The sequence below is a fragment of the Sander lucioperca genome, chromosome 21 (genome assembly GCF_008315115.2).
Source record: "Sander lucioperca isolate FBNREF2018 chromosome 21, SLUC_FBN_1.2, whole genome shotgun sequence".
NCBI lineage: Eukaryota > Metazoa > Chordata > Actinopteri > Perciformes > Percidae > Sander > Sander lucioperca.
The window spans coordinates 16,807,926-16,823,634 of record NC_050193.1 but is presented as its reverse complement, the minus strand read 5'-3'; the positions used below and the strand labels follow the sequence as shown (position 1 = coordinate 16,823,634).

Here is a 15,709-nt window from a genome sequence, read left to right as displayed (position 1 = left end):
CCATGAGGTGCTTCACATTAAAAAAAGGGATGCTACATACCGTTTGCAGTACTATCAACAATCTTGATTTCTGTCTTCTAAAAGACTCTCTCGGCCAGTTCCTTTAGTCAGCCTGATGCATAATTTAGTTAAGAAAACTAAAAGTCTGCATTCATCAACCACATTGATGTATAAAACAGCATAATAAAGTCAATGCCAAGTTTGAATGTCAATGTAACATAAAACACATTGTTAAGAAATGTCTTACACTACAGGAAACTGAAACACAAAATCCACCAAGAAAACACGAAATCACCAACTGATCCAGTGTATCTAGATGTAGATCAATATTTAGTAAATAGAAAACAATCCACACAGTGATCAAAAGATGCCGTTTTCAGCTGATGTTCGCCCCAAGATCAAGCACTGGCTGCACAAGGATAGGTGGAGCTATTATGCAAGTCATGAAGTCATAAACACAGGACATCACAGCAAAGATGTCCTGCTTTTTTCTTTCGACAGAACTGTACAAGAGACCATCAACCTACCCATCCAAAAACATATGTAGTTTTTAGTGATGGTTCACAGACATAAGTACACTTGGTGTAAAATATTCAAGAAAAAGAAAAGACAAGTTTACTGGGTTTCATGCATTAGGATCCTAGACTACAGAGGATCTAAACTGGAAGCACAAATGACTTTTGGGGGCATTTCTATTTAGTACATCATTAACAATTGTACATACATCATCACTGAAAGAAAACGAGCATTACATAACATATTATTTATTGCCACATTTATTTTCTTTCCAAGATTACGTCGATTATGAGCGCAAGCCGACTGATCACAAAATGTGCATCAGCCAAAGACACTTAAGATATAGAGTCCCATAACAGTCTGTAATGTATTTACTAATTTTGTCACAGACTCAGACCAGTTTAGCAAAAAGAACTCAATTTATCAACTCGGGAGTCAAGGTTTTGCCAAATGGAACTAAGCTGCTTCCTTTGTGCTCTCTGCTTCAACCAACACCACTTTGTTGCCCTACCAAACTTTTAATTATTCAAAATAGGAAGTGTTGGATGAGGTATATAAGAGTGTGCCCTGTCCATTGTATGTTCAGACACATGCTGTATGTCTATAGAGAAAAAAAGAAAATCTATAGAAATCTGTTTTTAAAACAAACATCCAAAAGCACAGTCTATCCATTTATTTTCCCTGCATTGGTTTCATTAGAAGTATTGTTCCTCAATGGAAATAGAATTATCTGACGTATTGTTGTACATCACAATCAACAGATGCATTATTACCATCAGTATCAAGTACAGCACTCTTTGACTATTGGCAAATAAAAGGAATAGTATTAGGTTAGTAAAGACACAGTCTTTACTACCTGTCTTAGGTAGTAAAGACCATGAGACTTTTATTTACACGGTTTAGAAGCAGTCAACTTTGGGCCTGGTTAAATCTTTTCTTCTTTTTAAAATCAGCCCAGCCATCACTACACCATGACCAGACAGGCAGTGGCTCTAGCGCCCTCTACCTGCAGTGGGCAGTAAAATAAACATCCCTACGCATGAACATACCCCTCCACCTGTGAGGGCCCTGCAGATCACCAGACATATGCCTTCTTCAAACCTAACTTACAAAAGAAACTACAAACTCTCTCTTCGTTTATAAAATATCATCTTTCAAGGAAACACAAAGTCTGCCTTCTTTAACAACATCTTGTTTGAGGCTCTGGAAGCTGATCTAAGGTTAGTAGAAAAGGTAACTAGATCACAGTAGCTTTAAATTGTAGGTCATGCATGTTTTTTCCCCCTAATAAGCTACTGTGTCTCCAATGGTGGTGGCGGTGGTAAATAAGTTAGTTGTTTTTGATTTTGTTATTAGATTGATTCCCTGCACTATTCTTTGTTCAGTGTATTTTTTTTATATGTGTACGGCTCATGTGAATTTCCTCCGGGGATAAAGGATCGATCTAGATACCTGCCACCACTGTAATCTGTAATCTTTACATACTGTGTTTTTTTAAGAGAAAGTGCAAAAATGGATTACACACTGATACACGCACATACTGTATCTATGTGGTGCAGGGAGATGACTATATACAGTATACAGTTTTGGTGTGCATGTGGGTTATAAGACGTTTTGTAAATATTGTCAATTTTTATGTACTATGGACCTTCCATTTGTGTCATTGGTTTAAAAAGGAAGAACTAACGGACTGTCATCCTTTTCTCCTCTGCCGACCTGAGGTCTTTGCCATCTTTCTCTTCAGGCTGGAAGTGCTACTTCGAATCTGTCCCCTGCTCTTTTATCCGTGTACTCATCTGTTCCTCTTCTATCCTGCTATCGTCTGAGCCTCAGCCGGAGTATTTTGAAAGGAAGTACAGACACAAACATAGGTGCAACACAAGGAAATGTAAGGGACGGACGACAAGTGTGCACCGTTCTAAATACAGGACTTCTAACTGACGCTACTCATGCTTTGGTCCACTAAGAAGAAGTGCTGTGTGCAGTGATAAAAACTGATTTGTGTAGTATTTAAAAGCCTGGGATTCTTTTGTACCAGACTGCTCTTTTCATATTTCCTGACTTTCTTGAAAACTGTCTTGAGACAGACCAGATTTTCCATGTGTGTTTGACCATGGGAGTGTCCACAACCATCCTCTTCCTCTCTTGAGTGTAGGAGCCAGGCGCTCTCCACAGGCCTTCCTGTGACCACCACTCCCATCATGCCTCACTGCCTGCCAGTGTGTATCCAGAACTCCAGCATCGCGTTCAAACAACAGCTGGAGCTCGACACAGTGACTGGAGGTCGGCAAAGACAACAACGCAACATTTTGATTTCCTTGGTGGTTTGTGTCTGTGTTGAATTCTGCGGGGAAGAGAGTTCTGCTTTTTGTCTCATGGATAATTTGTGGGTTTTTCTTCAGAGTGTTAGTTTTTTCTTTTCTTTTTACAGCGGACCATACTTAGCCTCATATCGGGTCAGGATGTTCTTGCAGCGACCGCAGTCCTTCCGCAGCTCGGCCACTTGCTGCCGCAGCGCTGCGTTTTCCCGCTCCAGGAAGGAGGCGCGCACCGTGATCTGGTTCTCCTTCAACCGCCGGGCGTCACGAGAACGCTTTGCTGCCACGTTGTTCTTCTTTCTCCTGGACCAGTATTTGTCATCCTGAGGGAATGACAGTGAAGGTGAATGGAAAAAAAAAGACAGAACGGGAGAGGTAGAGTTGACCATAACCAACATTAACGAGAGATTTAAAACAAACGAACATCTGTATTGTGAACACATCCACCCCCATCTTTGATCTCTAATCCACCACTGTGTTCAGTCCAACTGCAATCACACTTAGTCATCCATTTTTGTAGTAAACGTAATGTTTACTTATTTATTTTTAACAGTTTTTCATTATTAAAAATCAGAAAGTTGGCATCTGTGTTTGATTCATTTGAATAAAAATACAAATTGTACAGCCACTTATGTCATTTATATATCTTTATGACCATAAGCCATCAGTGACCCCGACTACAATAATTATGAGTAACTCTCCCAGTCGTCATTTGTTTGTTTTTTTAAGATTATTTTTGGGGCATTTTCGGCCTTTATTTTGACAGGAAAGCTGAAGACATGAAAGGGGAGAGAGAGCGGGGCATGACATGCAGCAAAGGGCCACAGGTCGGAGTCGAACCCGCGCCCTCTGCGTCGAGGAGTAAACCTCTATGTATGGGCGCACGCTCCCCAGTCGTCATTATGACAGTTTGCCGTTTTGGAACAGACAAATGTGTTTGTACCCAAAAGACACTGCAAGTGTGTTTAAGTTGGCCTACCTTCTGTTCATCAGGAACAAACACTTTCTTGGCCTTCTTGATCATGGGCTGCGGTTTCAGCTCCTCGTCAGAGAACTTGTGTTTGCGCGGGTTGAACAGCTCCCCCCCCGGCACACTGGACAGGACCAGGTCTGTGGGGTCGGGCTGGAAGTTAATGTCCACCTCAATGGCTTCTGGGTCGATGGGGGAGGGAGTGCGACGTTCTACAGGGATACAATCTACGGGTGTGGAGAGGCAAAGTAAGCTTGGATACAAGCACACAGGAGATTAAGTGACAGTAGGATGTATGGTACACATGTTTAGACAGGCTGCTTTGTGCTTACTTAATCTATCGTTTGAGCACTAATATTGTTACAGTTTATGTGACCTGTCGAGTAAATAAACATGTTCTGGTTACTGAATGTCAAACAAAGTACGCAGCACAACATGTTTCCTTATTTATCAAATAATCCAAACAATAATAGATATTGATTATGAAAAGAATCCTTATTTAGAGATACGTCTCTGAAGTCATTCCTACTCCCTACTGCACGTTCTGTCAATCTGAACAAACTTTCCAGCATATGGTCTGGGAGTGTGAACAGGTGCATGAGTTTTGGAATAAAACAACATCAATAATATCTGATGTGATAGGATGTCGAATTCCTACTGACCAGATTGTTTTGTTACTTAATGACGACTCTAAATTACAGCTGCTTGGGAGACAGAGGAAAATTTGGCTAGCCGGCTCAACCGCAACCAAGAAAACGATAGCTCAACGCGTTGGCGTACTTCATAGACATAATTATGCTGGAGCTCTCTACAGCAAGGATTAACAAAGCCAAATCATCGACTATAGACCTATGGAAAAACACAGCAGCACAAATATCAGTCCTAATGACCTCAGCATCACAAGAATTAGAGGAGAGCGACTAGGCAAGGTGTGATTTCTGTTTTCTTGTATATTGGTTTTCCCCGAGACCGCAGAGGGTGGGGGGTGGTAGAGGGTTTTGGTTCTTGTTTGATTGTATTGTATTTTTTTAAATCATTATTTGCAGCCCTATATACAGTTACAGATATTAGAATATATACGGAACATTGTCAGGGACAGGAAGAGTTGATTTTCCCTCAGACACTTTATATTGACTTTTGGTTGTAGCTGGGCTTGTAGATATTTTAGTCAACAGGTAATGTGATTTTTTTTTTTCTTCTCCGCAAAGTGTTGCAGGTTTCTACAGATCACAGTGATGTTTAGTGGGGACCGTCATGCAGGCCATGTGCCAAACATACAAAAATATAGCGTGGGTTTAAAGGTCAGGATTTTGTCATTGTGCCAAGTAGTGTCTTTGTCTTCAACGTTAGTTAATGTTACCCTAGTGTCTACAAGACTAGAGCAACTAAGAGTACACACTACAGCTACACCTAGACAAAGACACTTCTACCGACAGCTGAAACAAATGGCATACTTCAGTGTCAAGTATTCAGCTTCTAGATAGCCTACAGAATTTAAGAATCTCGGCCAGCAGGAGCTGTTTTTCTTCAACTACTGAGTCCAATAGTAATGGGGGATTTAAAAAAAGGAACATGAAAAAAGAATTTAAAAACGTTACGAGTTATCTGAAATGTCATAAATATATAGCCAGGAACTGTATATCCAAAAACAGTACATTTATAAATCTTTTTCTCACCTGTTTTCTCCTCTTTCACTTCCACGTCTGCTCTTGCCTCCTCAGACAAAGAGTCATCTTCTTGTCCTTCCTCTTCCTCTTCCTCTTCTTCTAGCTTGGCTGGTTGTAACGTAGTGACTGTCACCGCTTCCTCTGGATCTGAGGTGACTGTAGAGGTGGCGGGGACGGAGGTGGCTGATGCCGAGGTGGGGGCAGGGGCTGCAGCAGAAGTAGTAGTAGCGGTAGAAGTAACCTTAGGGATGTATTTGCCTTTGAGTCCCACCGAGGCCAGAGTCTTCTGCAGCTCCTCCTCCTCCAGGCTCGCAGGGATCCCGTTCTCCAGGAGGAACTCATCCAGGTCCATGTACTCCAAGTGGAAGGTCTCCCCATCATAGGGAATGGTCTTTTCCCAAATGGCTGGGGTCAAGGAGGCCGATACCCCTCCACCACCACCGCTGCCTCCTCTAGAACCTCCACCAGCACTGGCTGCTCCAGCCCCACCTCCCTCCACATCCTCCGATGAGCACAGCTTCTCCTTCTCGATTTCTGCATTAAAAAGGCAAGATGAGGGAACAGTGGTTAAATAAATGGCTGCTTGCTGTGAGGGAAAGGTTTCCCTGTGTACACATGACAACAGGGGTCCTTCTTTAGTGAGTGACAGGTGTGCACACACAGGAAAAGCTAATTGGGGTGTGTGGTGGCTTTGTGACATCTGACCAAAATAAAAAAAAGAGGGTTAAAACCAAAGAGCCCGTCAATTAGGTTGAAGGTAAGAAAGTAGATTCCTAGATGGAATAAAATGCAGAAGGAAACCAGAAAGTAGACGAGTAAAGGCAAAAAAAAAGAAAAACAGGAAAGAGCCCTAGCTGCTTGTTCCACACATGCAACACCAAACACAAAACACCACCACACAAACCAGGGACCAAATAACACTAAACCGATGTGTGTAATGAAAAGCCAGGTAGTGTCTTTGTCTTCAAGTGTCCTCCCAGTGTGTGTGCGGTGCTTTGAGAGCAGCAGAGAGGAGTTGGAACTTTTTGTTCTTTTCTTGCAGCCTCGGATGAATCTGGCTCCGTGCAACATAAAGCGTGTCCGTCCTAACCCGGCCTAATTAACAGCCATCATTTCATCCAAATACAATTAACGACGCTTGGCGCATATTTGAGGATTGAGCACATGTAGTTGAGTATATATATAAGCGTCAAAACAGTCAACAAACTCGCCGTTAATTAATAAGGCAGAAACCAAAAGGAGCGCTCGTTTTCGCGTTCTGATCTTACCGTCGTCGCCTTCCTCCAGGATGTTGGGAGGAGGGATGTCCATGATCTTCTTTAACACAAAAGGGTATGACTTCTGCGGATCCGCTTTAACGACGTTACCGCTGGGCTTAAGCGCCGCTGTCACCGCTGTTTTGCCAGACATTGTTCGCCGCTAAGCTTCGAGCAAACAGGGGAGATGTTCCTAACGGTACCGAGAGCGGCGTCCTCCACCGGGAATGAATGAAAGCTTCAGGAACAGACGCGAATGGTCGCTTGTTTCACCACTAGTGCTGCCTTCAGGCCCGTTTGTCAATACCAACGCTTTAGGATGCAAAAACAACACTACACGGACGCCTTGTTCTCTGTGCCACTGCCGACCGAGTGCGCTTGTTGGATATTCATGAGTACGTGCCCCGCCCACTCGTGGAATACTAGAATGTGATTGGTCGACAGTGCTGTCCATGTTAATGTGACTGCACAGAGTACATGGGCGCTCTTCTTTGTTCTTGTAGTGGTTCTAGGACTGCATTGGCCGCAAATACTCCACATAGAGATTAAATTCTTTATATAGAAAAGGATGTACGGAACGTAAACTGCAACAGGAACATACAGTCTCATGCAGCCAGTATATTAATATCGTTTAAGTGGGAAGTGTCACTGCTGTACTCGCGCATACAACCTGCAGGTAAAGGATGCGAGGAGCATCCAGCTGAAGCATTGCACACTTTCATCATGACCACAGATTGAACTTCACACACACACACTTTTTTGTCGCTTGCATCCTCCACAAGAATAATACTCGTGGCAAAACACGTGCCCCCTCCCTCATCCTACTCACGTGAAAGTACAATCTGTCAAAGGGCGTAGCTTTAGATATTTAGCACGTGCGGTCACGCGCCCGTCGTTTAAACAGCTGGCACGGGGACCCAAAGGTAACAGAGTTCACAAGACAACTCAGAATACTAACGTTACGACGTGTCTTTCTAATAATATAATGCAATTTTTTTCGTTTCTATGTCCTGACAAAACGATAATGTGGACCACATATATAACCAGAGACTAAAGAATGTTTAGCTCCCAAAACTATTTGAAGTAACCCTCTAAAATGCGTTGTCTGTAGGCTACGTCGTCACGTTTGAACCGGTTTGAACTCAATGCCATCCATTATTTCGCTGAACCGTATATTGTTAACGAAGTACATTTTTATGCTAATGAAATATTTCGCATCATAATCTTACGTTTCCGTGCAAGCGCTGCTATATTGCGCGCGACAGCCCCTCGTTCTCTTCAGCAGGACGTGTAATTTCAGGAACACGATGTTCAAACCGCACAGCCCACTAATGTAAACACACCAAATCTGTGTTTTTCACAAATTCACCATAACCACACGGTCAACAAAATGCCGTGTGTGTGTGTGTGTGTGTATGCTGTAACTGTCTCAGCGGAGAGGAGGCTTGAAGACAAGACTGCTGTACACTGTACTCTTTACATTTCCGTGTTATCTATTAATGGTGCACTAGACTAGGCAAAGAAAAGACCAGTGTCTTTACAAGACGCCTCTGCAGCCCTTTAAAAAAAAAAAAGCAATTTTAACTTGATTTGATAATTGAAAGTGTCGAGGAATGGGGAATATACCTGCAAACGTCTCTAGATTCAAGCCAGTTCCATGCATGTACCACCTAATACTGTGATGCCTGTTACACTTAAGGTCAGGATGTTTGAAATACTGAGTAATAAGTCTAGTCTAAATCCGTGAGTACCAAATGGGAACATTTTTGACTTGCCACAAACCCAAATTAGAGCTGCAAAGGTGAATCGATTAGTCATCAGCTATTAAATGAATCGCCGACTATTTTGATAAATCGATTAGTCGGTCTGAGTCATTTATGGAAAAAAGTAAAAATTCTCTTGATTCCAGCTTCTTAAATGTGATTTTCTTTCCTAGTGTCTTCACACCTCTATGACAGTAAACTGAAGATGTTTGAGTTTTGGACAAAACAAGACATTTGAAGATGTCATCTTGGGCTTTTGGCAAACACTGATTGACATTTTTCATCACTTTCTGACATTTTATAGACCAAACAACTAATCGAGAAAATAATCGACGGATGAATTGACTTTGAAAATAAACATTAGCTGCAGCCCTAAACCAAAACCCTAAACTCGATACAATTTTCAAAGTATTACATCTTTTTTTATCCATTTAACTTGTCAATTGTATTTTTGGTAAACTGTATCTCCCTAACTCGTGGTTTAAAGGTTGAAAACACCACTGACGAGGTCAAAACCAAGCTCTGAGCTATTCAACAGAGAGGTTGCTGCTAATTCATCCATGGTGCCTAACAATCAACAGTTGAGCACGGTAGCAAATTGCTTTGCGAGTGCTGCACCACAGGAAACCACATTAATTTCTCTGAAACATGTAGAACACTGCAATCCAGTTAAAATGTCACTTAGTTTGCATGCACACTGTTTTGAGATGACTTTGTTTTGTCAATGTTCAAGCATAAACACAATACAAAAAACTCCAAACTTGCTTAGAATTACTATAATATAAAACTGGAACACATAGCTTGAGACTCCCTGTTTGTGAGGATGATGAATATCAAGGTCAGTCTGGCTGCGTGTGTTGCACAGTAACCCACAAACATTAATTCAATTATGTAGTAGCCTACCTCGCCTGTACTTGTGCAAAAGTTTACAGTACACAGTCCTGTTACTTGCTAAATATCCTGCAGTGCTTGTTGAAAAAACAAGACAAGCCTTGGGCTCAAGTCTGCTGTATGCAAAACATGCAATCATCCGCTGGTTGAGAATTACACCGGAATTCTTAGAATAAACACTTCTCAGTGCCCTCTACTGTCCGTTTACATTAATGGAAACATTATATTTACTCTCATAAAGTAGCTCAGAGATATGGGGTGGCCTTGTGGTCCACCATTTGTTTAATGGTCCAATGTGTAGGAATTTCTCCCATCTAGCGTTGAGATCATATATCGCAATCAACTCTCGCACCACGCAGTTCAAAGTACGTATTACAGCTACGGTAGCCTTCACGCTTCAAAAAGCCGGTCTCTTGCTCTTTTCAATATCCGTTTTCTTTTTCTGGGCGAAGAAGGAGGCTCCTGTTCCTGAAATTTGGATTCTGAATACGTGTTGTCCTCCATGTTTCCTTCTTCAAACTTGCCGGGGCCGGGAAGCTACGATACCCATTAGCAGCATTAGCAGCACCTCTGAGTTTATCATGTGGCAGCGAAAACACGAAAGACGGAGCAGTATGTTCTGTATGTCTCTTACCGGCTAACGCATTTCAAAATGGAGCATCAATATGGAGCGTCTACCCCAGTTCATGCGAATGCAAATGTAAAATTTCAAGCCAAAAGGAATACTTGGAATTGATGGTGGTGGTAAATATTCATGAAAAAAGGACAAGTTTGTGAACGGGCAACACAGATTTTGAGAATGAACAACTAAAAACGTTACACACTGGACCTTTAAAGACAAACATGTACAAAGTTTTCTTTGCGTACTGCTGATTGAACGTTAAATTCAATCTATGGAAGCCAAACAAGAGTTTTAACAGAACGTTAGTTTGTATTATTAAGAACGTATTATTTCAGTGTCCTCTCTAAAGGAGGAGGGGCTTTGCTGTTTTACAATTTTTACAAACACACACCACAGTATGAGCATTTAGCATGGCGAGATAACACAGTGTGCTCGACGTACGGCTCCGGGGCAAATGAGGATCTGAAGTTGCTCTCCTGAACTTCACTCCTTGTTGAGGCGACATATCACAGGAAGAAAAAATTATCTGCAATGACCGTGAAGGGCAGACAGCAAGGCGTCATGTCATATTATTACCAGGTACAACAAACAAGACTGTCAATACAAAGATGCAATTTGTCATGCTCGAAACATGCAGGTTAATGGTATTCTGCTCTACGTTAATATTGTGCAATTTACTGCAAAAACTCCGCACATCTTGTTTTTGGCTTATTGTGTCAGCACAAGTAGCAAATATGGCAGCAAATGGATCAATATTGGAAGCGCAAGTAAATGTAATTTTATGAAAAATGGTATTTGTTTACATTTGATATACGTTTTTCAATGACACAAATGTGCACATTCTCGGAAGTCCCATTGTGGATGTTTTGTATTATTGATGCTCAATAAAGATATATTGAAAAAATATATATATGTGCACATTTCATACATGTACCAAAAACAAGATGTCAGTTGTCTTCTTCGGTCTTCTACATGCTGAATCTCAATCCCAGCATTGTCTAGCGGGGTCAAGGCCCCACTGGCCCATCAACCCTGAACAAGCATCAACCTTGAACAAGCATCAACCCTGCAGATTAAGGGCCCTTTAAGAGTTTATACAGCCATGTTCAAATACTTAATTTGCATACCAGCAGTTTATTAGCAAATTAGGTCAGCGAATGCAACAATTCGCATGAATTCGCAATTCACATGAACAGCTTTTTCCCCTCCGTCACTAGCCTTATTAACAAGGCCCGGAAACCACCCTGACTTTCCACCCCTGGCTCTTCATGCCACTATTCTCTCTCTGCTATAATGCTCTTTGCTCTTTATTTTTTATTTATATTTTTATTTATTCTTTATTTTTAATTTAATACATACTGTGTACATATACTTATCCTTATATTGTTTATACCTATACTTATATTGTTTAATATTCCATCTAGAGAATGTATGACGTGCACCAACAACATCAAAACAAATTCCTTGTATGTGTTAAAAAATGTACTTGGCAATAAAACCCATTCTGATTCTGAATATTTTTATAATTTAATAATTAAATATGTTGGCAGCATAGTAAAAGAGCAAAATAGCAAAGTTATTTAAGGGTCACTTTTACTTGGATGTGGATCATTTACAGTAAACAGACCGTAATGCAGGGGTCACCAACACGGTGCCCGTGGGCACCAGGTAGCCCCCAAGGACCACATGAGTAGCCCTCAGGCCTGTTCTAAAAATGAAAATTGAATATTGACATTATCTGTTTCCCACCTTGTTAAGTCATTGTTGATAATTATTGATAATAGGAAATCATTAACGTGAACAGTGTCTTCACATAGATGACTATCATTAATCATTAATAATCATATATAACTAAAGGCAAACTGAGCAAATTTGTTATTTCAGAAGAGTGTATCAAACTGGTAGCCCTTCGTATGACTCAGTACCCATGAAGTAGCTCTCAGTTTCTAAAAGGTTGGTGACCCCTGCCGTAATGTATTAACATTTTGACAATTGCAGTACTGGTCAGCGGAAGAAAAAAAAACACTCAAAAGAAAGAAAGGGCTATTCCTGTGGCCTAGTGGTCTATAAGATGTAAACTGGTTTAATTACAGCTGGGGGCCTTTGTTGCATATGATTCCCGTCAGTCTCACCTTATGATTCCTTTCCAGCTCTACTGTCAACTATTGCATCAAAATGCCAAAAAAATAATAATCATATAACGAAAGAAGCAAGTAAGCAAAAAGTATAATAGAAGAACCAAGTGCACAAAGAAACTAATGATGTGATGAAACCGTGAGTTAGGACTGTTTCAGTGTTGTTGCATCAGTTGCAGGCTGCTGTGTTGTTACTGCATGGAGAAACAGCACACAGTATGCTGACTTAAAGCGGCTCATACCTTTGATCACTTGTTCCACAGTTTGAGTGCAGCTGGCCACATTTCCATATAGGCCTAAACCTGCAACAGGGTGATGATGATCACCTACCTTTACTGCAGTAATCAATACAATGAGTTCCTGATTGCAGCAGGAGTGAGGGAAACCAGACATTTCCTGATGTCCCATTGTAAAGAGGGTTGTGAGGTGTTTTACAATCGCTCATACATCTGGATTTATTGTCTGCAGTTGGTGGACGAAGTACTGGGATCTTTTGCTAAATCTCAAAGATTTTCATTTAAATTAATGTCTGTAGTCCCTTTATCACTGAAGAAGCTAACACAATTGAATGAGGTTGAGCCTATAGCCAACTGATGAAAAGTGCTGTAATATTATACGAACTGGGCGTCTTAGGTGAGCATAGAAATACAAAATGCTGCATTACCTGTTTTCTCCATTGATGGAACTATGCACTCAGTTCTGAAAAATTGAAGCTTGTGTATCAACAAGACTCCAGACCATAGATATAGAATGAGATTCTAGTCTGGAGAGTAGAAATACTTCAGTATAAAAATATGAATCCTACATTTTTTATTTCACTTAAGAACTTTTAACAAAACTACTTAGAGCCTCAAAAGGTAAAAGTACTCATTAGTCAGCAGAATGGTCACCGATTGGATTACTGGTGATGTAGTTAGTGGTCGAGCTAAAGCTAATTTTAGCTACTTTGCAAAAATGTTTAGTCACAAATGCAGTAAACGGTACATTTCTCTCCGAAATGTGGTGGCATAGAAGTAAAGTAGCATAAAATGACTCAATAACATTAAACAAGTACAAGTACCTTCAAATTGCACCTACAATACTTTAGAGCAGTGTTTCCCAAAGTGGGGTCCGGGGACCCCCCAGGGGTCCTTGAGGGTGTTCCAAGGGGTCCCCAGCAAAAAGGTGAATAATATTTTCACTATAATTCCATCCATGAGTAACAATTACAAAAGGCCTATTTTGTTCATGGGTTTTATACACCTAATGTAATGTTATAAAACATCTATAGGTAAATATCCTATCACATGGACCCTGGGGGTCCGTTCTTACCGGTGTCATCAAAGGGAGGGAAGGAGAAGGGACAGTCAGCCAACGACTTGAGGAGATCAGGAACGTCGCTCCTATCTCCAAAGATGATTTGGTTAGCAGTTGACATGATGACCAACCTGTGAAAGTATCTGATGTCTGAAAGAGAGTCCAACTGAATGAGAAACGCTCAGAATGTGAACCAGCAGCTGATTCAGTCACTTTTAACCAACTTTGCAGCAAGTCACATCACGAGGGCCGCCTGCATGTGTTCAAACCCAAACAACTTGTATGAGAAGCCACACCCCCTGCGACATGTTGATTTGATGACAGCTGAGCACACGCCTGTCAGTCACACCGCAGAGCCTATGAGAAAGCAGGGGCGGGCTCTGACAGGAGGACAACAACAACCCTATTCAGCCGAGCACATTTCTGCACGTGCAAGCAAGAGGAAGCTCCCGGCCAGGTCCACGTGAGCGCCCCACGCCATCTAGTGACCTATTTGAGTAGTGCACCAAAAAGGTGATGGCTTTAAAAGTACAATAAACATTGTATTTACTTGTTTCGTTTGAGGTAGTAGTAGTAGTAGTAGTAGAAGTAGTATTAGCAATACCACATTGTAAATATACTCCATACATTACAAGTAAATAGTTCACAGGTTGTGGCTGGGTTAGCTCAGTTGGTAGAACAGGCACACATACATAGAGGTGTATGCCTCGATGCAGAAAGGTCCAGGGTTCGAGTCTGACCTGGACGATTTTCCTGCATGTCTTCCCCCTCTCATATCTGGCTGTCCTTTCCATTAAAGGCTGAAATGCCTAAAAAAAATCTTTAAAAAAAAATAGTTCACAGGTTTAACTAGACAAACAGTGCTTCACTTTGTTCATTTTGTTGAGCAACACTATTAGGGTGACAATGTTTTGAACCATAATAAATAACACATATGCTCTACATAAACATACACAAAGTCAAATCATACCACCAAGAACACGTCTTTGCTTGAGTACGGAACTGAACATACCAGTGTTTATTGAGACTTTGAGCAATCATTTGTGGGGAGTATTTTAATGAGCAGTTAAGGCCTTGAACAGCCTCTCTCAGTGAACTGACAGTGCTGATATTAATACTCCCTGCTCAAACAGGACACAAACAGAAGGGAAAAGAACAAAACATCTGAACAAAATTGTGTGTGAATGTCACATGGGTCATATTACACAAAAGGGTGCATGTATGGTTAAAGGACAATTCCGGCACAAAATGAACCTAGGGCTTAATAACACGTGTACCGAGTCGACCTTTTCTGGGAGATGTTTTCATGGTAATCGAATGTGATTACACTGAATTGCACTGAACACTGATTAGCTTAACACTAGGCATTCGGGGCACTGGAAGAGCATTTTCATCGCCATTTCTATACCACTAACAAGGCTCAAAATAGCACCGCACTTCAACTGTAGCATAATGAGGATCTCTACGTGTAAACCGAAGCATTGAGAACTTTGTAAGTGTACAGACAGTTTATTAAAAAGATTATAAAGGCAATCGGCATCTTGGAAAACAGTCACGATCAGTCGAACCACGACTGTTTTCCCAAGATGGCGATTGCCTTTATACCCGAAGGTAATGTCTTTATAATCTATCTTTTTAATAAACTGTCTGTACACTTACAAAGTTCTCAATGCTTCGGTTTACATGTAGAGACCCACCCTACAGTTGAAGTGTGGTCCGCCCTAGCTTGTTTCAAGCTACAGACACATTCGATTAGCATGAAAACATGTCCCAGAGAACGGTCGACTCTGTACACGTGTTATTAACCCCTAGGTTCATTTTGCGCCGGAATTGTCCTTTAAATATGAACCTTTTATGGTTATTCTGTGATGAAAGATGTGCGTTTGTATCTGCTGTGTTTTTCAGAGTGGCACCAACATGAGCCTTACTTTCACATCACTGAGTACTTTTATGTACTGATGTTTCTGCTGAATAGACATGAGCAAAAGTAGCTCTGAAAATGTTTCCATACAGTCAGAAGAAATTCAAATACTTACCAACTTAACGTAAAGAGTGTATACCGCATGTACCACATGTGCTTTACAGGATGGACCCGACGGGCTGGGCTGGGTTCAGACAGATATTTAGAAATGATGTTCGGGTCGGGCTCGGTCACATCAGCGTGATAAGGCACTGAAGATTTTAAATTTAAAACAGCTTATTATGTAGGTGCGCGCCTGTGTTAACATGCGCTTGTTGCCCCGTGTGCGCTGATGCGCTCATCATCGTTGACATT

The 15,709-nt window shown here is 41.3% G+C and overlaps 1 protein-coding gene across 2 annotated transcripts; it reads right to left on the bottom strand.

The window, feature by feature from the left end:
* Positions 1-122: 122 nt before the first annotated feature.
* tefb (TEF transcription factor, PAR bZIP family member b) lies at positions 123-13,722 on the bottom strand. 2 transcript variants are annotated; one of them, XM_031320928.2, is made up of 4 exons: positions 13,450-13,722; positions 5,481-6,005; positions 3,814-4,031; positions 123-3,157 (listed from the first exon to the last, which is right to left on the bottom strand). In XM_031320928.2, exons 1-4 carry the CDS (start codon positions 13,553-13,555, stop codon positions 2,942-2,944), a joined length of 1,065 nt encoding a protein of 354 aa, XP_031176788.1. In that variant the 5' UTR covers positions 13,556-13,722; the 3' UTR covers positions 123-2,941. The 2 variants fall into 2 exon arrangements, with proteins under 2 accessions (XP_031176788.1, XP_031176787.1); XM_031320927.2 differs by lacking the exon at positions 13,450-13,722 and adding an exon at positions 6,740-7,230.
* Positions 13,723-15,709: the final 1,987 nt, after the last annotated feature.

Bases quoted from the DNA above. Each gene is read 5' to 3' on its own strand.
- tefb (XM_031320927.2), bottom strand. From the start codon at position 6,881: ATGTCTGGCAAAACAGCGGTGACAGCGGCGCTTAAGCCCAGCGGTAAC. The intron at 6,006-6,739 runs GTAAGATCAGAA...TTTTTAATGCAG, and splicing joins CCTGGAGGAAGGCGACGACG to AAATCGAGAAGGAGAAGCTG. The intron at 3,158-3,813 runs GTAGGCCAACTT...TCATTCCCTCAG, and splicing joins TTGTTCCTGATGAACAGAAG to GATGACAAATACTGGTCCAG.